At 48.5% G+C, this 24,929-nt stretch overlaps 2 protein-coding genes across 2 annotated transcripts in view; one reads left to right on the top strand and one right to left on the bottom strand.

Moving 5' to 3' along the window:
- The window catches only part of LOC142774622 (TBC1 domain family member 2B-like), a 199,771-nt gene that overhangs the window by 73,845 nt on the left and 100,997 nt on the right, over positions 1–24,929 (top strand). The window lies entirely within an intron of this gene.
- Positions 1–24,929, bottom strand: part of LOC119181356 (uncharacterized) — a 145,350-nt gene that overhangs the window by 25,685 nt on the left and 94,736 nt on the right. Inside the window, exon 2 of the mRNA XM_037432576.2 lies at positions 4,549–4,662. Within this exon, the coding sequence (XP_037288473.2) occupies positions 4,549–4,662 (114 nt within the window). The remainder of the gene's footprint in view (positions 1–4,548; positions 4,663–24,929) is intronic.

Genomic DNA, 24,929 nt, shown 5'->3' with positions numbered 1-24,929 from the left:
CCCCCCCATTTTTTTTTAAAAATAGAGGCAATCGAGTAAGCTTGGCGTGTTTGTGCTTGACGTACTATTTTTCTTTTCCTTCTTTCTATCGCATTGCGCAATGTCCTCACTTTTCTTTTTTCCTCGATGCCGGGAAATGCACCTTCATCCACGTGACTAGGAGCGCAATACTTTAGTTGCTACAGGCAACAAAGACGCGGCCATTCGTTAATCTCCTGACAAGGAAGTGTGGAAATGTTTAAAAAAAGTGTAGTAGAGCGTAGCGATTGACTGTTTTTTGATTGATTGATATATGCGGTTTAACGCCTCAAAAACACCATATGATTATGAGAGACGCCGTGGTGGAGGACTCCGGAAAATTTCGACCACCTGGGGTTCTTTAACGTGCACCCAAATCTGAGCACACGGGCCTACAACATTTCCGCCTCCATCGGAAATGCAGCCGCCGCAGCCGGGATTCGATCCGGTGACCTGCGGGTCGGCAGCCGAGTGCCTTAGCCACTAGACCACCGCGGCGGGGCCGAAGTGTAGTGAAGCTACCTCGATAAACCATCAGTGTGTCATACCAGAAACGGCTTATCGCCGACAAAACCACGACCGAGATGGCGTCGGGTGTCGGAAAACGGCGCATACAAATGCGCATGTGACTAGCGCACCTTTGTAGGACGCATTTCATGGCGGTCGCGGGTGCCAGGTTCTTTTTTTTTTGTTCGTCCCCATTTTCAGTTGAGACTACTATGTCAGCGCTCGCATTTGTTTTCTTGAGTGATTCGTGATCTGTGAGAATATTGGAAGTGCTGTGTGTTACATCCTGTCTATGTTCTCTTGTTTGTAGACTTCACTGAAGTGATTTTGTTACACCAGACAGTTGTACTCACCTGAAATGTTACCAGTTCGCAATAAACTTCCCTGTTTCGCACACGCCACGACGCCCGCCAATGGTAGATAGAGTACCTAGTACTCTAAATCGTTACCCACTTTTTAAAGTGTGAATACACTTTATAAGCGACCCCGAACCATCCACCGCCGTCGGCGGCGTCCGCAGTCTTCTCTCTATCTTCAAAAGAAAGAGGACTTGGCGGGCCGCAGCGCGACGCTCTACCGAATAAGCCACGGACGCGACGCTGATATCGGTGTCAGTAACGCGCCTTATACCCCCTCCCCTTCGCTCGCTCCTCCGCTCTCCTCGCTCGCTGCAGCTGCGCGCGCACCCCTCTCTCTCGCGCGCCCGCCTTCTCTCTCAGTCTCCCGTCGAGAGCGGGTCGTGAGGGGGAGTTAAGTTAAAATCCGTTGGCATTCGCCAGTGAGTTAACGTAAACTCCCCCGTGTGATCAAATTGCGATTCCCAGGAACCATTACACCATAAAGGCACCATAGTGTGATTAATAAATATAATAGTGCGAATTAATAAATACCCCTCATAGCATCACCCCGTGTATTCGCACTTAACCATGTTCACCCTCGGGGAAATGCTTGGGAGTTTTTTCTACACACACTTGTGAGGCAACACACTTGTGAGGATGGGTACGCATAGGGAAATCGATGCATAGCATGCACTTATTTCGATAGAACTGCTACGTCCGCTGCACGAACGTGTGTACCAACAGTAGATGAAGCGGCGCAAACTCAACGCTGCATGCATGCTTATTGCGTTCAATGAGCGTCGATTGATATGTGGGGTCTAACGTCCCAAAACCACCATATGGTTACGAGAGACGCCGCAGTGGAGGGCTCCGGAAATTTTCGACCACCTGGGGTTCTTCAACGTGCACCCAAATCTCAGCACACGGGCCTAACATTTCCGCCTGCATCGTTCAATGAGCGTGCGACGCTCTCAGTGCAAGATGTATGTGCAACAAGTTCGGCGAGCAAAATACGCAACGCCTCGGCTATCGTGGCCACCTTTCGTGTACCTGAATGTGCCCGCGAGTTCCGGGCATATACCCAACATGTCATAATGGTTAGCTGTCACTAACCGACGTTATGAATTACTTACGGCACCGTCTTGAAACACTATAAGTCGGCGTTAGCCAGTGCGTGCAGCGCGGAGCGTAGACAGCCATTTTTCGAGGGGTGGGGGGAGGGGGGTTACGACCAACCAAAGACCTTTCAAGTATGTTCGTGCGTGCGTTTGTATGCTTGTGTGTATATTTACAAATTAAAAAAAATTAAAAATTATACCGGCTTGCCGCACGTGAGTACGTAGTCAAGTTTGGGTAGAAATATTTACCATACACCGCTTCAACAGCGTGCGGAAAAGACCATCGGTGACATCGTTTGGAAGAGCACACCGCGTATAGATATTAGTGTTTGCAGTCACTTCACGAATTTGCGGAGTGGTCGCTTATCAACGTGTACGTTACACCGTGATGACGTCTTATCTTCGCGACGTGTATATTTTTTTTTTTGCGTGATCAGCCGCGTAAGCAGGAACGTTCTCATCTCCTCAAATAGCTCTATCTGGGGTTTTACATCCATAAACAACGCTATGATTATGAGGGACCATCTCACATAGCCCTCGCAATGCTCAAATTTCCTTATTCGACATGTACAGAGAAAAGGGCATTTTCAGAGAACGTCGTCTCAGCAACAGCCGTATGTACACATAGGAAAAAAAATACAGCCGTACAGTCTGTTCATTTTTACAGTTTCATTCAGCGCGGGGGCAGACGTGCGTGTAAGGTTTGTCTTATTTACAGCACGCGGTACGGAGTGTCACGCGAGTACATACATCGCAACGCGTTTTGCCGAGATTTCACAGCTTCCGCCAAAGAGCGTTATCTTATCGGACGTGAGCGTTCTTGCCGTGCACCCATGCAGCGTCTGGAGGCGAGCGCGTCTGGTAGGGTGGAATGTTTCTCGTCACGACATCGCGCTGCTTTGTAGATAAAATAAGTTAGGGCAATGAACAGCACCGACGTCAGTCTTCCGTATAGCTATAGCGCAGCTCAGTTTGAGCATTAAAAAAAAATGATGGAACAGCGAAGAATGGAAAAAGAAACAACAGGATGAGCGCTAGAAGCACCAGCTCGCCCAATCTGCAGCACTTGTCAGTCTGCCGGCACGGAAAACTTGAGAAACCCGGACACGGCGGAATCGCTTAAAGGGCCCCTAAACCATAGAGTTTCCTTAGAATATTCACTAGAGGGAACTGTGGCGCTGCGATCGTTCAGCCACCGTGGGAATGATGGGTAATATGGACATATTCATGGGCACCCGGCAATGTAGTTTTTACGTGATCTGGTGGTATAGCGCCAGAACAGACAGCCTAGCGAGTAGACGCACCAAAACCAGACTTGCACGTGCGTATCAATTTCTTTTTTTTAGTTGTGAGCAAGGTGGTCACGGCCGATTATGTAAGCGCCCAGGAAGCGTTCTTTGAAAACGTGCCAAAAAGGGCACTGACACTTCGGCGTGTCTCTGTGTGCAGCGAGAGTTTCATTTTCTTGGTATCCTTGGTGGTCGATACAAACAATGCTGAGGCTGCCCAAAAAACGTCGTCGCGCCCTCTGGTCCACTGTCGCAGCAAACCGCGTTGCTGTCGACACTGTTGTCGGCCGCAGCTTCTATTTCACGTTGGCTACAAGCTTCCGTTCGTGCTTCAATTATAGCAGAAGGGCCTAGCATGCGGTACGAGCTTAGGCGAATTCATGTACCTGTCAATACCACGTTGGCGGGTCTTTTGATGCGTTGCAGCTCCCGTAAACGCTAGTGCTAAGCTTCCCGCTGGTGTACTATTATGAGAGTCTATGCACCAAACCATGGCTTCCGAAACACCCACCGGCGCGCAGTCTCAAGAGGCCATGCCCAAACCAAGCCCAGACTGGGCCCGCTCGCCTGTCGAGACCAGCCGTGCCTAAATAATCTGATTGATATGTGGGGCTTAACGTCCCAAAAGCACCAAATGATTATGAGAGACGCCGTAGTGGAGGGTTGCGGAAATTTCGACCACCTGGGGTTCTTTAAAGGGGTCGTGAAACGGTCGCTTTACAACGACAATGCGACACCATCGGCAGCCACATGCGCCAACCATATCATCAGCCCGAGCGGACCTGCATAGATGCTTTGCCTACGAGTCGAGGAACGCGGAACTATATATGGCATATCGAGCGCGCGGAAGAGGCGCTCATCGGCGTCTGCCATACGCGATCCGCGTCCCACAAGAACGCTGCTTGATATGACGTCAGAGTTCGAGGTAGTGGCGATTTTGTATGGCAAATACGCTGATGGGTGTCCAGGTTTCACGCACTCGCAAGTGTTCTAGAGTTCCGCTTTCTTCGATAGGCAAAGCATTACTTATGATGACGTCACCTAGTTAGTGCGTGTGGACGTCGGTGGCGTCGCATTGTCGCTTTAGAGCGAGCTTTTCACGACCCCTTTAACGTGCACTCAAGTTTGAGCACACGGGCATACAACATTTCGGCCTCCATCGGAAATGCAGCCGGGATTCGAACCCGCGACCTGCGAGCCAGCAGCCGAGTACCTTAGCCACCAGACCACCGCGGCGGGACCACTACGAGGTGCGTGCGTGTGTACTGCTGCACTCACGTGTTTCTCGTGGTGGTGGAAGCGCTCCTTGCTGTGCTTGTTGGACTTGTGCAGCTTGCGCCAGGTGTCGCTGCCCTCCAGTTCGCTGTGCGCCTTCTTCTCGGAGTGGTGCTTCTGCAACGAGAAGGAAAACAGAACGCTTTAAGCCGTCGGTGTTTGTTTAAAGGAAAAGAAGCAAAAAAAATAACATCACAGTTTCGCCACAAGGGCGCGAAGCGACGCATGATATATAAACAAATAAAAATGTCACACAAAGAAAGCCTAAAAGCTCGCCGCCTTAGCAAGCGCGGCATGTGCAGCGAAGTGACGTGCCTGTGGTCTATGGCTTCAACGCAAACTTTGCGATGAAATAACAGCACGTAGAAAGCTACTATATACTTTGGTCAGTTGTTAGGAAGTCGTTGCCACGGGCTCAAGGTTCTCAATGTAAGCATGGAATACAAGCTTGCCCTCACATATCTATATCATATCTTTTAGGCATATTTCATCGATAGTTGCAGAATCGTCATTGCAAAATACCACCCTGTCCGTGTTGGTTCGTGTATGAGGGATATCAACTCATATCAGTCGTGAATTATCTGCTAACCTGCTTTGCCATGGAGTGGCGCGCCCGTTCTCCATTGTTTCGCTTGACTATTGTACGCAATTAACTGGTATATTTCAAAATCAATCAAATCAAAGTTTATTTTTTTTTGCATAGCGTTGTTACAGCGTGAAGGATATACAGAAGAGGGTCCGAATGTCAGGGGACCGTACCGGGACCCTCTGTACAGAGTGATCAAATACAAACGGCAAAACAAGCACAAAATTTGAAAATAACTAAGTCATCCAAAACAAAACGAAAAAAGAACGCACACACGGGTGGAAACGTTACGAAAAAAAAATACTGCGATACTAGGTGACACTAATAAAGTATCTTAATGCATAGAACCGTTTTTTATTAGTAACATACTAGAATAAAGGAAAAAAAAGTTCATTCTGCTAATGAAAACATGCAACGAAAGCCACCATGAATAGTAACAATACACTTAAGGCAACGTTCTTGTCTCGTGAAACAGGAAAAGAAAAGAAAAAAAAAAGGCGCTAAATGAGCCACCATTCGTAATGAGCCGCACGTACGAAAAGTAAATAAAAAAGAACGTGCTTAGGGTTATGACGCGCGCTGACGAAGACACGGATCTTCTTACCCCCTCTATCTCCTTGTGGAGTTTTCAGAGCGTTCGCCAGTAAGGTAAATAAAAAAAGTGCTTAAAGTGTGCGACAAATTCTTGCAACTCCACTCGCACATTCAAACAATTTCTGCGACATTCGATTCGCGAGGCAACAAACACTTTTATAATGACGCCATTTGACGACTACTCTGAAAGTATTACAGGTCAGCTCTAAAATGCTTATCCACACCCTCAAGAGGCGTGCAGGTGTGACTAACCCGACTACTCTAAAAGTATTACAGGACAGCTCTAAAATGCTTATCCACACCCTCAAGAGCCATGCAGGTGTGTCTAACCTGAACGCTTCCACGGGCGCTGTGCACCTGAACCACACCTGAACCGATCTTCAGAGCGCGAGGAGTGTGAACGTACCCGGGACGCAGAAGCCGCGCTGCCATCTTATACACCCTGCGATATACCACTCCACTTTGTGCATTTTCTGTCAACAAAGAGCTAACCTAGACCATATGATGTGCGGGTGTACTCGAAACCAACCACCCAATGCTCTACACATTAATAGTAAGGAGCAGTGGGAGGCTGCTACGTGCAGCTCGGCGCCCGAGGTCCAGGACCAGATCTTGGATTGGGCCAAGAGGGTAGCGGAGACCTACGCTGGGTAGGCTCCTCTGACACTCCACCACCGCACCTTTCCCTAAATAAATAAAGTTGTTCTCCTCCTCTTCCTGTGCGTGACAAAGGGCGGGTGGTGTGCTGATCGCAATGGTCGCACCGCCGCTGCGCGATATCACGAAGAAACCCATGGAGAGTGAAGAAGGGGGGGGGGGGGGTCACGATTTGAGATTGTCTGCCCGCGAGGCGGAACGCCTTGTCAAGAATGCGTCCTATAACGTCCGAGACCGATCCCTCGCGCGGACGCCGGCGAGGTTTTGCATGCGAATAGCGTCCCCGATCAGCCGCTCGTTTTTTTCACAACAGGGAAGCTTCATCTACGCGTTCGTTTAACTCGAACATAGAGAGAGAGAGAGAGAAAAGGAGAGAGAGAGAGAGAGAGAAAAGGAGAGAGAGAGAGAGAGAGAGAAAAGGAGAGAGAGAGAGAGAGAGAGAAAAGGAGAGAGAGAGAGAGAGAGAAAAGGAGAGAGAGAGAGAAAAGGAGAGAGAGAGAGAAAAGGAGAGAGAGAGAGAGAGAAAAGGAGAGAGAGAGAAAAGGAGAGAGAGAGAAAAGGAGAGAGAGAGAAAAAAGGAGAGAGAAAAGGAGAGAGAGAAGGATAGAGAGAGAGCGAGAGAGAGAGAAAAGGAGAGAGAGAGAGAGAGAGAGAGAGAGAGAGAGAGAGAGAGAGAGAGAGAGAGAGAGAGAGAGAGAGAGAGAGAGAGAGAGAGATTCCTTGTAATTGCACGCACGAAGTGCGCGTATAATCCCCGCGCGCCGGCCGCGTCCTCAGGGACTTCGAAATCTTTTCTTCCAAGGGTCCTTCGCCCGGAAGGGAGGAACTCGGCAGCACACGCAAAGCCTCCACGGTTTCCACGCATCTATACGGGGCCTTGTCCGTATCTATGGGGGTCACCTTGTTAATATTCAAGAGCTCACGTAAGCTTAGGTTTAGTGCATATTTGTCGCACAGGATATCGGGTAAACTGGAGATCATTGGGAGAGGCTTGTAATGGACAAACACAAGCTGAGAATGATGATGATGATGATGCGAAAGATATTGAGTTTACCGACGCCACGATAAGTGTCGCAAAACTCTAACCTTCGTGAAGTAGAGAGTAAATCTCATAGTTGTACCGCCTTGAGTGTTAACGAGGCGTTCGCTTGAGGTGCGGTCGACGGTGTTATAACGTACACAGGACGAAGCGCGTTTCCAGATCGTAATTCGCGGCCTGGCCGGTGCGTTCAAGGGAAGTTATCGTTATATCGAGGTCGTTATAAAGTTCGACATCGATATGACGAACTAATAGAAGTAAATTCTCGCTGCAACGAGGTATTTCACTGTTCACAACTTCGCGTCCGCTTATATTGAATCCCAGCGTGAAGAAGCGTGTTATCAGTGGTTTCATATTAATAATTGCCGGGGATGACGTGATAATGAGGCATGACGCCTAGTGTGGTACTCTAAATTAACTTGATTGATTGATTGATTGGTAAATTGATATGTGAACGTTTAACGCCAAGATTACTTTAGACCAGCTGGGGTTAAATTGAACCTAAAATTTAAGCACGACGGGTCTTTGAATTTCGCCCCCGTCCAGAGGCGGCCGCTGTGCACCGTGTGGAATCGAACCCGCGCCCTCGTGCTTTGCAAGCGCGACGCCTCATAAGGGTTATACCGCGGAGGATCGAGAGGGTCAAGAAATGACGCGTGCGACGCTTGTCCAACGTAGCGCTTGACGGCCCGATCGATCGATTGATTGATATGTGGGGGGTCTAACGTCCCAAAACCACCATATGATTATGAGAGACGCTGTAGTGGAGGGCTCCGGAAATTTCGGCCACCCGGGGTTCTTAACATGCACCCAAACCTGAGCACACGGGCCTACAACATTTCCGCCTCCATCGGAAATGCAGCCGCCGCAGCCGGGATTTGAGCCCGCGACCTGTGGGTCAGCAGCCGAGTACCTTAGCCACTAGACCACCGCGGCGGGGCTCGACGGCCCGATCGACATCGCAGTCAACCATAACAGACTGGAACGATTCATTGTAGCATTTAATCACATTGAGATCGTTGCAATTGTATCAACTATATTTGTGTTTGCTTCATTTTGTTGTTCTTTTTTTCTTGACCCCCACCCTGCTCGGATCTGTATAAGGTCTGCAGTATTGAACAAAGAAAGAAACTTGCAGCTGCGTGAAAACGCGGCACGACCGTTGAACCGTGCAGTTTTTCGAGGCGAAAGACTGGCACCGAACAGCAGACATCGAAAACGAATTCGTTCTCGCCAAACAGAAGTCCGCGACATATATTGTGCGATTGCGCGCGCGTTTTGCCGTGCTTTGTCTTGCGTTGGTATATGGTACTACCCTACCCTGACCGTCCGAACAACGAACAACAACTGCGCAGCACAAACCAGGTTAGGCCATAAGCGAGCATACAAAAAGAGAAAGCCGTCTGGACGAAGAACAAGTGCGTATATAGTATGCGATTGAAGAAGCACGCGGGAGCAAACAGAACGAAGTCATTTCCCATGGGGAGAGAGATTCTTCTGCTTCCCCCCCTGCTTTTTTCTTCTTCTTCCTGCTCTTCCCATGTAGCATCATCTCCTGGGACACTTCTCTCGTTGACAGAATAGTCTCTTTGGAGCGTATAGATGCATGCGGAGGCGGGTGGGGAAGTGCACCGGAACAGCCGCCGGTTGATATTTGTGTGTACTACTCGCGGTAATAAATAAATAAATAATATATATATATATATATATATATATATATATATATATATATATATATATATATATATATATATGGCAAGGAAGGCCGCATTGTATACGTCATATATACAGTCAAGGCAAGTCTGATATCCATGTTGGATGATAAAGTTCACCCAGTGCCGCTGCCTACCCTTTTTTTTTCAATAAATAAATAAATAAATAAATAAATAAATAAATAAATAAATAAATAAATGAATAAATAAATAAATAAATAAAAGTACTGAATAAGATCAGCTCTGTTCCTAAAGGGAGGGAGCGCTACTGAATATGTTCGAGCTGGTGCATAATTTCAAAAAGCAAGTAAAATAAACAAAAATGATTTTTCGGTGTACAAAACGAGAAATTCTGTTTTCTAAGATTTAACTATATAATTTTTTTTCTGACCTGATTCTTGGCCAAATCCCTCAGGGTATACGGGTGTACCTTTGCGTCTGCATTCCTGATGTGGCGTTATAGCTTATACTGTTTACTGTAAGGAAGTTCTGCGCCGAAACGTGATTTCATAAAATAATCGCACGCGTTAAATTGAGATGGCTAATGGCGCGTCGTTTCATTGTTGTGATAGTAAAGATCCGCGCGTGTCTGCGGCTTTGTCTGGCTTTGTTCGCTTCTAATGGTGGTCCTGTGCCGAAGAGATGATTGTTCCGATTCAGAACGGCGCGGCCATATCGAGTGTGGCGTAAAAGTCGTTCACGCGACTGCGCGTAAATCCAGCGCGAAGCCTATCGACCGTGTCGCTTCGAATTCGTGCGACAGATGTGAACCAGCGCCTCCGTTGGTCGCAAATATTTATAGATGGCGGTACTGCAAGAGAGGGAAAAAAAAGTAAAGCTATGGCAGAAATAACCCGGAATTTCAGCCATAACTTGGCATACGTACAGCGTGGCCTCGAGCTTGTATAGTTATATAGAAGCGCAGACGATACTAGCGAAAATGGTTTATGTCTTATACCAGCACTGGTCTTGCTCAAAATTGTTTAACAAAAAGCAGGAACGCACCCAGAAACATTTTTTCGGGGTTCAGCCACTCTTTGTGTATGTATTTACTTGCGTGTGTTTGTATGTGTGCGTGTGTATACACGCAAAAGCGGAAAAAAGCCGCCCGCATCTTCCCGCAGAGGGAGCTCGAGCAAATGCACCGCGAAAGGGGGAGGGTATCGCATGAACGTTGCGTAATCGGCGAGACGCTAATGCTTATGTTTGGTTGTGCCCCACTACTGGTTGAAGGTATACTGTTGCTTCCATCGCGTCTACTCGAGTCAAGCAAAGCGTCAAGTCGAGCGAAAGGCAAGTAAAGACGCCCTGGACTGAATTCCGAACGCGCGATCCTGGGCCAGTGAATGGTTGGGTAGCGAGGCGAGAGAAGGGGGGGGGGGGATGCGACAGTTGGCACGAGACGCGAGCATGCGCAGTGGGGGGTGTGTACGGCGCCGCCGACGCCGAATCCGCTACGTGGTGCGACTAAGAAATATTCCGCATGTGAAATTTTCGGGTGGTGGACGTTCAATCAACGCCTCCTAGAAAAATTATTCCTGGAACATGAGCCGCGAATGCGCCGCCCTACCCTCGGATTTTACTCTCCCCCTCCGGTACGAAGGCGAACGCCTGTGGCGGTCGCCTCCTGCGAACACATCATGCTCTCACAGTTGCCTCCGAGCAGCTGTGATGTCACATGACAGAGCGGTACGGAGGCGAGCGGTCCCACGCGGCGGACGGTCGCAACACGCGGTAGGAGGCATGGCCTCCAAGATTTTGTGCTGGCAGCAAGCTCTCAAATGAAGAGAGAGTCACGTTTTAGGCATAGTTTCAATCCACTTCACTGTAGGGAGCCTTCATGTGCGTGCCGGCTCCGTATTGGCGCGCGCACATAAAGGCTACCTACTTCCCTGGCGCTACGGCAGTGCTTCACAAAGAACGCTCAGTGCGTCTGTGTTGGGAGCGGTGGTCTATCCTCGGTAATGATGGTGATCATCGCCTTGCCGGTTTATACCGTTAAAGATGTCGTCCATATAAAAACCACAGGGTGTAGTTATACTTTAGTGTTTCACAAAGAACGATCAGTGCGTCTGTGTTGGGAGCGGTGGTCTATCCTCGGTAATGATGGTGATCATCGCCTTGCCGGTTTATACCGTTAAAGATGTCCAAATAAGAACCACAGGGTGCAGTTGTACTTTGCCAGCATGTGTGTTGAAACACGCATGATGGCAAAGTACAAGACAACTACGCGATAACACGCGGAAACATCGGCGTCCTAACGAGCAGATTTACCATATATGCACGTGAATGCAGTGATGGAAGCGCTGCTCCGATTGCTCCAAAAGAAGAATGCTGCTACACGCTGCTTCAAACAGTAATTGTTGTTATAGTAATTGCTCCAAAGCTGCTTCAAAATGGCACTTGGAGAATGACGAACATATACTGTTGGACCAACTGATAAGTCTTAAAGAAACTGAAAAGAATTTGTGTACTATCATCCCACCGTACTACTATAGTGTGCAGCATTTTGGCTCTGATCTCATCTGTGCGACAAGAACTGGCGTGTTAAGCTCCATTGGCTGTTTATTTTTTTCCTCACCTAGACATGCAGGCTATATAGTGTGGCGAAATGTGAAAATGAGCAGGATTGCTTTTACCTTACAATGATTATCCACTGGTTGTTTGGCAACAGTTATATGGGACTGTGGTTACTTGTAAAACGTCGTACTCAGTTTTTTTCGCTTTGATTCAATTTCTGCCACAAATACTGGTATTTTAAATTGTAGCTCATTTGAGAGCACATTTTTGATAACCTCCCATTGTTTTCTAAATGAAATTTACAATAATTGTATCGTAGCTCATTTCACAGCACATTTTGACAAGCTGCCTTTGTTTTCTACATGAAATTTACAATAATTGTTGTCCGTTGAATAGATTTCATAATAAATATTGATCTTTACGGGATGCTTCGACAATGCTCTGAACTCCAATTAATGCATATATGTCAAATTTAACATCTGATCCTAAAACACCAATAACGTGCGGCCAAATCTGAGCACACGGGCGTACATTTCCGCCTCCATCGGAAATGCAGCCGCTGCAGCCGGGATTCGATCCCGCGGCCTGCGGGTCAGTAGCCGAGTACTTTAGCTGCCGCGGCGTGGCACGTCTGCTCTGAAGCAGTACTTTTCCTGCTCCGAAGCATGCTGCAAAAAGTACAAAGTCGCTTCCGTCACTGCGAATGCGTGTATTCACGCAGAGCCGCACTGAGGGGCGAAAGCGAGGACTGTAGCGATGCAGAGGCGTATAGCTCTCGATTAACCGGCAAACCAAAGAGCGTGTGGCGCTGTAGAAAGTATACGGAAAGCGTGCAAGAAGAGCACTGTCAGTAAGTACCGCCAAGAACGCACGCGCCGAATGAGATGAGATTGTCGGTGCGCTCCCGACGCATGACCCCATGTTTCACGCAGTTCATCCGAGCACTAACGCAGTCCTGTCCTTTATGAGCGCGGTGGCGATCAGCCTTTATGGGAGGCCCTGCTGCAACGTCGACTAAGGGGGCCCGTCGCAGCCATTACCGTTAGAGTGGCGGGAGCAGCATGAAAATGCACGGGTCCTTAGCAATGGAGCAATCAAGCAGGCAGGCAGGCAGGCAAGCAAGGCACCGTTGCACATGCCCCGTTTCGTGTTGCCGCAAAAAAAAAAAAAAAAGCGAGTGGTATTCAGCGTGAAAACAAAGAGTCTTCAGCGAAGAACGGCCGAACGAGACGATGCTGAAGAATAGTAAGGGGAAAAGTGGGAGGGTCTGAAAAGGCTAAATGGGAAGAGAAACTGGGCGCGCGATAATCTCATGGCTTTTTTTCGGGGCTTCCTTCGTGACCGCAGCGTTTTTACTTCGTTCATTTTTTTCTCTTCTATGTGTTCCATCACTTCCCTCATTGTCCATTGCTTCTCGTCCTTAGCGTTGCTTAACGGACGCAGCTCAAAGGGGTCGCGTAAAGCTCGGGAAGAGAGAGAGAGAGAGTGTGTGAAAAGAAAGGCTGCACGCACGAACAATGCACGCATGTAGCAAACTACCGAAGACAAGATAAGAAAGAAAAAATCGAGTGGGTTTGCTGGGGCGACCCCGATAGAAAAAGTACGCCGCTTCCCCGGTGTTGTAAGCATGCGCGGCGCGCCGTCGCAAACGTCGTCGCCGTGTGTGTCCACGGCAACCACACTGGCGGGCAGCGAGCCAGGTTCCCTGAGCAGTAGCGCGCGAGTGACCAGTTTTCCCCCGACGGAGAGTCCCTAATGAGCGCGCCGGCCGGGATTCCGGGGGAGGGAAAGGTAAAAGAAGGTCGCGCGTTTTCTTATACGGAGACAGGATGAGAGAGAGATGGGAGAGGTGGTTTCCGCGCTATCTGGAATGGAGATGGACTCGCGAGGGCAATCGACAAACGGGAAGCCTAGGCGACGATTGCGACAAGGAAGAGGGTTTTGGAGAGCAGGTTTTTTAGGGAGAACGGGAAATTGGGGAAGTGGAAAGAGCAGAAGGGTCGACCGTCGCGGCTCAAAAGGTGTAACCATATACTGACCGAAAGAAAAAGCGTGCGCTGAAGAGAGGATGTGGGAGAACTTACAGTGGTTTCAGAGAGCACCTCTGTTTAGGGATGGTTTAGGGATGGTGGGAATATTGTTTCGGTCTACAAGTGTCGCGGGAAGGAAAGAAAAAAAAGGGGGCGCAGGAGAAGGTAACGAGCTTCTCTGCGCCGTACAGGCTTAGAAAAAAAAATGTATTAGAGGACACACCAAGTGCAAGCTTTAGAAAGGAACTTTTTTTTTCCCGAGGAGTCGTGAAAACCGGGAAAAGAAGAGGGAACAGAAATTAAGGGAAGTATAGGATTGTAAGCTCAGGGAAACAGTGCAGGGATGGTGTAGCGCAGTGTCGTTCGTAGCGAGCGGCCGGCAGTGAATGAAAAGGAATGAAGAGGGCACGGGACGCGCGGGAAAGTTTCTCAAGTCCCCTTTCAGTCCTTCCTTCTCAGCCTCGCATTTCCCTACTTCTTCGAAATTGGGAAGCTCCGCACTCCAGCGTAAAAAAAAAAGCTATTGGAGAAAATTGGTCAAGGGACCGATGTGACGCCCACGGTTCGTTCGGTGGCCCGGAGTTGCGGCTCCATCGGACTAAAGGTCTAGTGGCTCGAAATTTTCGTTGCTGCTGCTGCTGCTGCCGGCGTTAAGCCGATGGCGGAAAGCCTTGCAAACGAGATGTAGGGAAAGCAGGCCGGGGAATAACGTTAAGGTCCCGGTATTGGAAATTAGGGAACCTGCGGCGCTCTGGTGGTTAGGAAAATACGGTTCTTGTCGGCCGCGGCGTCTCTCTGTGTGTGTGTGTGTGCGCGCGCGTGTGTGCGCGTGTATGTGCTTACTCTCCACACCACGCTGTTCCAATATTGTATCGGCGAAGGCGATGCAAATCTCGGCGCTTGACCTCGTATTAAAGCCCAAGTCCCGTGGAACTTGATCAGTTGGAGGAACAGACCTTATCGTTCTAAATTCAACGCGAAAAGAGATATCGATATAAGTGCGATCTGCATGTTTTATGCAGAATTTTTCTCGCGACACGAAACGCGTGAAATGGAACGTGAAATGATAAGACAGGTCGATAAAATAACAGGAACGGCCGACCACCGACAATTCAAGGGTCGCGAGAGAATCAGTCATCTGAAAACGGCACGTGACTAACACGAATGTGACCGGCGCACCACAGAGCGCCGCATTTTTGCAGACGTCCATCGTGAACTTATTTACAGCGCAACACCTTATATATATACAGCGCAACACCAGAAAACACAGACAGGCAAGGAGCAAAAGAAAAAGAAAAGATGGCGCTGCTCCTTCCCTCTCCAGTGTTTTCTGGTGTTGCGCTGTAAATAAATTCACGATGGATCCTAACCAACTGGCCCAACTTACCTTCTTTTTCGAGAGGTGCCGATGTTTAACACGTACTACGCCGCCGCTGCCACCAGAATTTGCGAATAGTCGCATGCTTCGCCTACAAGATTCGCCTTTAAGAGTTGAAATCGATGGTGATGTTCTGTTCCTAGTGCGTACTTCAAACACTGGGTGTATGAAATTTTTTTTCCAACTTGCTATGCACCCAGTGCGTGGTCTTTAGGGTACAGTAGTGCGTGTGCCTTTCGTAGTGGACGACTGCCTTTTCAAACTATGAAGTCGTCGTGAAAATCCCAACTTTTGACGCCCGATGGTAATGTACGCTTGTACCACGCATTATAACGCCAATGTTTCGCGTTGTAATGTGAAGCATGTATACAGAACGCGTCTGTTTAGCAAAGCACGAAAGTTATTTGCACTGCATTTCCGAACACAGAAAGTTATTTTCGCCGTATTCACAAGCAGAGACGTGGGCTGAGTGGTAGAACACCCGCTCACTACACAAACGACCCGCATTCGATCCCCACTCGGACACGCGATTCTTATTTTTTTTTAATTTGCATCTTTCTCGATTTTCCGGTTATGCAAAGATGTTTGATTTTTCGGTTACATTAATATGATTTTTCGCTCACAACCGACGCCACCGGAATTTCTGCGAAGCTAGCTCTTTAACGCCATCGCGGTAAAAGTCTGTTTAGGGAGCGTTCTGGACGCAAGAAGAAGCAGTTCAGTAATGACAACAATTACTTGAGCGCAAACTTACATTGGTGACGTAGGAAGTCTTGCACTGGATATACACGTATATGCAAATTCACACATACCTTACGTGAATACGCTACACGCACGACGAATGGTTAAATTTCACTTCGAAGGTATTTTTTTCTATTATTCATGGGGAGCAACGCAAGGGGATAGAGGGGTGCAGTTTAGGGAAACTGCAGCTCTCGGAAGCTACAGACGCACACGAACGTATACGGTACGTTCTACCGTTGCGTTGGCGAGTGCCTTGACTCGACTTTACTGCGTGGAACAGTTTTTCTTTTTTTTTTTAATGGCTGCAACGTCGGACACGCGATCGCTTACCACACGCGAGGTACATTTACTGAGACTACCGTTATTTTTCTTGTGCAAGACGCCTTGCTGCAGCGCTATTCTGCTGCTGTTACCAACGTGATGTTGTTAGGCGCGGTGACAGAAAATGGTGCGGCGTATGTGTTTGTGTGTGAGAGAGCTAGTCCTTGTGGGAAGCGATGACAGCTAGATAGGAGTGCAAACAACAACAACTACAACTAAAGATGCCGAGACGACGTATAATGTCGAGCATGGTCGCGGACGGGACCACCCCCCCCCAAGGCCGCTGCCATTAAGGTTGCCATGGCGACGAGTCTCTTCCCGAGATGGAAGAGGTCGCGCGCCAGACAGGACACGTACTTTTGGGAAGAGCCGATCAGAAAAACGAAAAAAAAAAAAGGAAGTCGTGCCCGTAGGGACTCAAGAAAAAGATTGGTGCGTGAAAAAAAAAAGAATGTCGGCGAGAATCGTAAGTGTGTTAGAACATCAAAAACAAAACGAAAATGAGAAAGGAGACGCGGGAGCAAAGTAGGTAATGGTGTGAAGGAAAATGACGTGATGGCCAGGTGTATCGATACACTAAACGAAAGTGTGCTAGAAGGCGAAAAGAAAAACGAGCTACGGAGAACGAATCCGTTGCAGACTGATCGATTTGCGATCTCCCTCGACGAGCGTCGAGAAAGGGCGCGGCGTTTCGACAAGGCTTGGACTGAATTGGGGGATGTCTTGTCAGGCTTTCGTTTTTTTATTTTTTTTACGCTTAAACGTCAATCTGTAATGCGCAGAAGAGTCGGGATAAGTAAGCAACCGACGTTTGTGCGTGCAACGCCGTTTTCGTGCGCGCTTTTGTGTACGCGATACGTCGCCAGGTGGCGCAAACTGCTTTCCGGAAACGCGTTGCGGGTGTCACTATGACATGCATTTTTCTTTTTTTTTTTGCTGCCTTTGAACCGCGTTTATAAATAAGCGCGTTCGTTTTTTTCAGGGGTGAACATCGGCATCCTGAGCGGATTGAAAAATTCGTCTTTCAGGTGTCGACCCGTACTTTTTCAGTAAGATGACGATATAGTTATAGCGCGAGAACAAAACGACGACACAGACAAGAAGGAGACGAAGGACGCGTGTCCTTCGTGTCCTTGTCTTTTTGTCGTCGTTTTGTTCTCGCGCTATAACTATCGTCATGCCATACCAACTAGCCCAAGCTGCCACAATTTTCAGTGGGCTTTTCGAAAAGGGCACGCATTGAAAGGGATGCCGATTGATTGTTCGATTGATTGATTGATTGATTATCGGTTTATCACAGCACACACGATCGAGGACGAGATGAACCACGCCGTTCATGGATGGTGTTCGAGGTATAGCGCATCCAGGACGGGACAGAGAAGAAGACACAGAACACATACACGGCGCTAACTTTCAACAATCAGCTGGAACCTTTCAACTAATCAGCTGGAACCTTAGTCGACTACAGTTCATGGATGGCTTGAGGCAGTGGGTTAAACGTCGCGGTGGTCCAATTGCTATGTCTAATGTTGCTCGACTGCTAAGCCGAAGGTCTGGTGATTTGATCCCGGCCGTATTTGGACGGAGGCAAAAATTTTAGAGGCCCGGGAATCTCGACCATCCGGGGTTCTTTAAGCTGCGCCTAAATCTATGGACACGAGGGCCTCGACGGTTTTCGCCCCTCCATCACGAATGCGGCCGCGATTCGTTCCCGCTACCTTCGGGTCAGCGATCAAGCACGAGGGTCAGCTGGCCAGCACGGCAGGTTAGCGCTATAGTGCTGGCCTCTCTAGTAGCTTTTGTAGGTAACTCTGCTGTAACTCGAAAGATCGGTAATAATCAACGTCACTTAGCGGGGCGCTGTCACGGTATGCTAAACTCGCGCCGTCTCCTCTATACACCCCCCCCCCCCCTCACCGTGCACGCTCAACTTCACAGCCTGCTTTACCGCGGCGTCAGTTCGCAGTCATCGATCGCCACAAAAACACACACGGTGGCCCGCCGGGGTCGCTCTCCCTCGGATGCAGTAAGTGTGGCCGCGGTAATAGCCTTAGCGTATTCGCAAGATTTATCGCACGCCCCCATCTGTCCAGGCGTGGCGCACGTATACACCGGGGCCGGTTTTAATGCGAGCGCCGATGCCTTTTCGCCCGAGCGGCCGTGAATCAATCGGCCTAATTAACAGCAGCTCGGCGCGCGCGGCGTTCGATTAATCCGACCTAACCCTTTATGCCGCATAGCTACCCCCAACGCAGCACCGCGCCTCCCGTTTCTCGAGGGAGGTCAACTGATCCGGAATAACGCGTGGTCGGCGAGTGCGTATACAATAAAGGTTGTGGCATTAATACGGATTAATGGAGCCCGTACAGGCGGGAGGGGGGTGATCCATTAACTGCCATAGTGCACGCTGCGAACAGCGAGAAAGTTCGGCGTGTTTGTGCACTCGCACCCAACTGTTAAGTTAAGCGAAGTCAAACGTGTCAGCGGGCGGGCGCATGTGACTGACCTGAACGCATGCACGAACGACCTGGACGCTTGAATGGACCTGAACGCGCGGAGCATCAGACGTCCCCGTGAGCAGACGGACACAGAGAATAAATGGCAGACGAGCGGAGAGACGGCGAAACGCATAAAGTCAGGTAAACGCGCATGCGAATGCAGTAATAGATGAACGCGCAGAGATAGATTGAACCCGCAGACTACCTCAGGGAGACAGATGAAAGAACGCAGAAGCATACGGTGGCGTCTGTGTCACGGATGCCAGCTGTTCGTGTATAATTCATGGCTGCACGATAACTTATGGACGGTGTTTACGTTGATGCACAATGTATACATCGCACGTATGCAATACGCGCTGCGCATAGTCTCGTATATGGTAGGCCTTCGCCGAAAAAAAAAAAACAATTGACGTGGTCCAACGTAGCAAAAGCGAAGGTCTGATTACGAGGAACAATACATTTTCCCCGCGGGAATAAATCGACTTCCAGCTGTAGCAGTACCGTGGCGCTCGGCTGTTAAATTACTATGTCGGTCACTTTTGCGAGCCTTCAATTGCCACACGAATGCGCCGACTAATCATTCTCGCAAAGTCTTGTAGCGAAAGCAGCTTCACATACGTTACACTCAAACGCGCGTATACTACTACGCAAGCGCACAAACACAAACGGGTCACTCCCAAACACGCGTTTACCGTTTACACACACACCACTGCGTCCGAGCGTTGCTCACCGTGCTAGAGCAGACAAAACAGCGCCGCATGGGGCGGACAACATGCAATATTGACTAAGACCCGTGACTTGTCGTAAACAACAAGTCGTTTCTTTCTTCATTACTTTCATGTACGTGTCGCGCGCAGCCCACCTACATCAGGTAGTTGCACACCTGTCACCCTGCCGCCCGCGAGGAAGGGCGTCCCTACGTATTTTCGTGCATGCGTTACACACGTACGCATATGACGCGCCGCGGCGCTCTTTCGTAATGACGCAACGCCCTCCCGTGGAGCCACGTTGCATATTGAAGCTGGGCGCGCGGGCGGTCGAAGGGAATTACACGATACGCGCGTCCCCGTCCTCTGGTGAAAAACCGTGCAGCGTTGCGGAACGCTAGCGGATGTTTTTGCCCGCCGACTGGGCGGCATGAAATAACTCGGAGGTGCGAGCTTACATGTCCGTCAGCTGTATAAGGGATTACGAGTATTCGCTGTCGATGTCCCAATACGTCACGCCTCCGCGCGATATTCTTGGCAGGACCGTTGCGTCACGTCTGTAAGGGTTGACTGTGCTCAGTTAGCGTCCGTTGTGAACCGTTGCACTCACTGTACAAGACAGAAGTGGTGTCGTGAACTATACAGGCGTGACATTAAAACACGAAAGAAAAAGAAAAAAAAAACACAATATCTGGTTTGCTGCAAAGGTGGCTTTACCGCAGTGCTTCACAGCTACGCAACAAAGCTAGCTTCGCGGAAATACGCGGCTATCATTTTGAGAAAGTAATTAAGAATGCGGGTTGTACGCGAGAAAATACATGTACAATCACGTCGACCATGATTGTATCGTGCGGTACCCCTTTTTTGGGGACATTTTAATGACAGGAAAAAGTGAAGGCGAGGAAGACTTGATACCTTCTTCGTGAGGTCCTCTTTCCCACGCTCTGTAGGTTGACATCCAGGAACCAGCCTACCTATTGACACCGGACATAACCACACTGAACACAAATTAACGCTCCGAGTTCGGTGCCCTTTTTTTCACACGTTTTGAAGCTGTGATTTCAAGTAACATCAAGGTGACGTATTGGGCCAATTTGTATTGCGCGATTAAAATGCCGCGCTGCAGTCACAGGGCATGACAAAGTCCGAGAGGACACCAGTTACGAAGTGTACAAGACAAGCTTGTCAGAAAAGGCAGACTAGCTTGGACAGGACAAGCGTGTCTTGTCCACTTCGTATAACGCGTGTCCCAACTTTCTCATGTCCCAGTAACTGTAGCGCGGCATTTTAATCGAGCTTGCAAGTATATCGTTAAATTAGGACGCTACTCATACATCGTCGGTAGCAGAGCACGGTATTAAGTAGGTCCCGTTGCAGTCGTCTACTTTGGGACCCTCGTCTGTATATTTTACTCCCTGTAACATCCTTTTATGACATGATAATAAACTGATTGATTGATTGAATGATAGGGGGAGCCGCGCAGCCTTCCAGAGAGTAACGGGGGGTAGGCTGCCCTAAGTCACGCCCTTTTTTTGCCTCGAAGCGAGCCACCTGTTATGGGATTCGGCTTTGGTGAAACCCGCTCCGCAGAATGATATACCGCCGTACGCGTCGATTTTATTACGCCGGACATTAAACCGAGGAAGCGGACCGGACTGGGCGGGCACGGCGCTCCTAATTGGAATTAATATCTTCGAGCTCTTTTCCCGATCGCACCCAAAACTGTTCGAACACGCCGTGGGCACGAGTTTCGAAATTGAGACTACCTGGACACTGAGTACGCGGTCGCATGATATATATGTCCTGCCGGTCGGAACAACCTTATACGACAACTCGAACGCGAGCGATACCTTATTATTTGAACAATTAACTTGGCGGAAGCGGTAAAAGCGCTAGTGCGTACGCCCTTCAGAGATAAGCCGCGAAAGAAGAAAGGTCAGAATAATTAACCACTAATTCATCATCATCATCGTCGTCATCATCATCATCAGCCTGACTACGTCCACTGCAGGACAAAGGCCTCTCCCATGTCACCGCCAGTTAACTCGGTCCTGTGCTTGCTGCTGCCAATTTACACCCGCAAACTTCTTAATCTCATCTGCCCACTTAACCTTCTGTCTCCCCCTAACCCGCTTGCCTTTTCTGGGAATTCAGTTAGTTACCCTTAATGACCAGCGATTATTTTGTCTACGAGCTACAGGCCCGGCCCGTGTCCATTTCTTCTTGATTTCAGCTATGATATCCTTAACCCCCGTTTGCTCCCTAATCCACTCTGCTCTCTTCTTGTCTCTTAAGGTTACACCGACCATTTTTCTTTTTATCGCTCACTGCGTCGTCCTCAGGACTTACAAAGAGGGTTCAGCTTAAATTGAGGACGACGCAGCGAACGACTAATTACACTGCAGCGAAATTACTTATCGCACTTTATTACTGCTCTGGGCAGTCCGCCTCACTCTCATGCACTGTTGCTGCACGATTTTAACTTATCTGCTGGAATGCCCGTTTCCGAGTGGTAGATAATAAAAATCAAAAAGGAATAGAATGGAAGTGCAAAGTTCATTGTATCGGATATTATAGACCACTCAGTCTTTATTATTATGATTAATATTTTATTATTATTATTATTATTATTATTATTATTATTATTATTATTATTATTATTATTATTATTATTATTGCCGAATGTAAGAATTTGGCACGTGTCGATCGTAACGAGAAAGAGAGATAAAAGAAAATAGTGCAATAAAATTATGTGCACAGTCAGGACAGGCCCGGCTAATAAACCAAATCAGCACCGCCGTTGCTTAATTCGCCGTTTCGCTGAGCCGGAAGTGATCAGTACTTTCGTTGTAAGCCACGCGAACCTCGAGGAATAACCCGAGGCTCGCATGCTTCGGAGTGGACAGGCCATTGGCAGTCTGTTAAAACGACAACTATAACTATTCCTCGCGTACGACTCGATACGCTTGCTCTATTGTTCTTTTCTTTCGCTGCTCCGAGTCAGGAACGGTCAACAAACTGCGCTGCCGCGCACGCACTGCGCTAAAAGGGGCGCAATCGTGCGGCCAAAAAAAAAAAAAAAAAAACAGGGCGTCGCATTGTGGCAAGCGAGGCCTCGTTGGTGGCCGTGTTTATATACGGCGAGCTACGGCTGCGAAGTGACCCATTACTCGCAGTAATTGCCACCTCGCGTCGCGTTTGTGTGTGTGTGTGAGAGAGTGAGAGTGTGTGTGAGAGAGAGTGTGTGTGTGAGAGAGAGAAAGAGTGAGAGAGAGAAAGAGAGAGAGTGAGTGAGCGTGTGCGTGTGTGTGGCGGCGTGAGGGCGTCGGCGTGTGCACGATTCTGTCCCTTTCAGGGCCAGAGGGCGCGCGCGATGGGGTGAACTTATCGCTACGAGCCATTGAGCAGACGCCCGGTGATTCCGATGGCCCGTCGTTTAATACGTTGGCGCCGGCGTCGGAGAGGAGGAAGGTGAAAGCCTTTGCCGGGGACGTGATACACCGCCACGTGTGTAAACAGTTCGGAAGTCTGACGCGGTACACCTTATTGTAACAGAAAGGACTGCTAAACCCTCTAGAACAATACGTTTCGATAGAGGAACGTGCCGAGCCTCGAGCAGAGCTGCTTCGGCAGAGACTGCTCCGGAAAGTGTAAGGGGTTGTCGCATTTTGGAAGGCGTGTGGGATGTACGAACGGAAGAGTTGCGTCACCTTGTCCGAAAAACTTTGTTTGCAGTAGTAGCGTTTCCTTGTTTTTTTTTTCTTTCTTAAAAGGGGGAGGGATATGAAGAAAATAGAGCAAGGTCGGTTCCCTATAGAGAACCGTTTCCGACAAAGCAAGACACCCATGGCATGGGTATTTTGGTTTGTTCAAAACACCCTTATAGTGTATAGGGTGTTGGTTATAGACGCGGAAAGCACCATTAAGGGTGTGCAAACTGGTTTATTGCGCGCCCGCACAGAGGCGAGAATAATCGTAAAAAAAAAAGAATCATCCCAGAGAACACCCGTTCTTTTATTTCTTTTTATTTTCTTTCTTTAAATGAGCGTATGTGAACATGTAATGGAACACGATGGAATTTCGTGTGTAAAGGTTGTACTCGATAATTAAACCGCAACACGCCTTTTCCGTAACGGATGCTCAACTAGTCATATCGGCTGTGGATCAAAATGTCCTCGCAGAATTTTCTTTTTAAACATTAAAGCGAAAATATAGCTTTCCTCACCTCTTCTAATCAACGCCGGGGCACGTAATCCGATTCCCCGCAGACTCGAATTTTCGCGCGGCGCTGCGCGATTCGGCTGATAACCATATTCGGAAGGATTCAAAAAAAAATAATAATAGCTCGGAAAGACGTACGACCTTGTGCGAAATTATAACGTGTCCAGTTACCTCCGCCGTTTCGAGAGCAGTGTGTGGGCTCAGTGCGCCGAATTTTCGCAAACGACAAACGAAATCGCGAGTACACGTCGTAAAAATATAGTTTATATAGTTATCTGGCACCCGCTCATCTTCTCTGGCAAGGAAGGCACGTGTCGCGCCCTCGCCCATTCCCTGGCGCGTTTTCTCGTTCTCTGACGTCATATTTCTCGTTGCTCATACAGTTACGACGCGTTCGCCGTATAGCTGGCACGCAGAGCGCTTAGAAATAGTCTACGAGCGAAATACTATAAAATGATGGCTCAGTAAGAGCTCCAAAAAAAAAAAAAAAAAGACGTTATACGACACTGCGGCACCCGAACTTTCACTGGTGCTGTGTTCAAATAACTCTAGTGATGAAAAAAAATAATCATCCACTCAGTCACTTATACATTTGTTTAAGGCGACTCGAAGGGAAAAAATAAAACACCTCTTTTCCTTATCAGTCGATCGTATTGGAGAATTTAGGTAATATTTCATTTGCAGATCTCACAAATCGAAGAAATTACGTATCGAGGGCAGTTCCTCTTGAAAAGCTAGTAGGTGGGTCTTGTAAAAAAAAACGTTGGATAGATGTTTCGTTAAAATAAAAATAAAGAATAAGAAAAAAAAGACACCAGTAATTTTATAACCACGATATGACGATGCTTGGGTCAAAGACATTCGAAAGACAAACAGGACTGATACGAGGAGTGGGCGGTGGTCTACTGAAGAGTCCACGCTTATCGCGGCAGAGTGCATAGATGGCGCTACTAGAATATATACGCACACTCCCCTTAACTGCAACACAGAACGGACAGTCGAAAAGTTCACCTGCATTCACTCCCAACATTGATACGATTAGCGGCATGAGAGAATAGGGAAGTCGGACATGGGGGAATTATCTCATTACGAGAGATGCTCACTCGCTCGCCCTGTACAGGAGCGCGACGGGTAGCGTATATTATTTTGTTACCGCGCTTATCTCTCGCCAAGCTAATTAAAGCCGGGGAGGGGAACGAGATACGGGGCGCGCGAGCGCGGTGGAAATTAAGTAATTAGGAAAAGAGCCGCCCGCCTTCCCGAAAATGGTATGCAAATAAAGAGTTCCTGCCGATGAACCGAGCGAAAAAGCGAGGAAGGTTAGCTGTTAAGGCGGAATCGCACACCAGAGAGAGGTATAGGTAGGTAGGTAGGTCA

This window comes from Rhipicephalus microplus, chromosome 10 (genome assembly GCF_043290135.1).
Source record: "Rhipicephalus microplus isolate Deutch F79 chromosome 10, USDA_Rmic, whole genome shotgun sequence".
NCBI classification, from domain to species: Eukaryota; Metazoa; Arthropoda; class Arachnida; order Ixodida; family Ixodidae; genus Rhipicephalus; species Rhipicephalus microplus.
The sequence above is the reverse complement of the archived record's forward strand: the minus strand, read 5'-3'. Positions and strand labels throughout refer to the sequence as shown.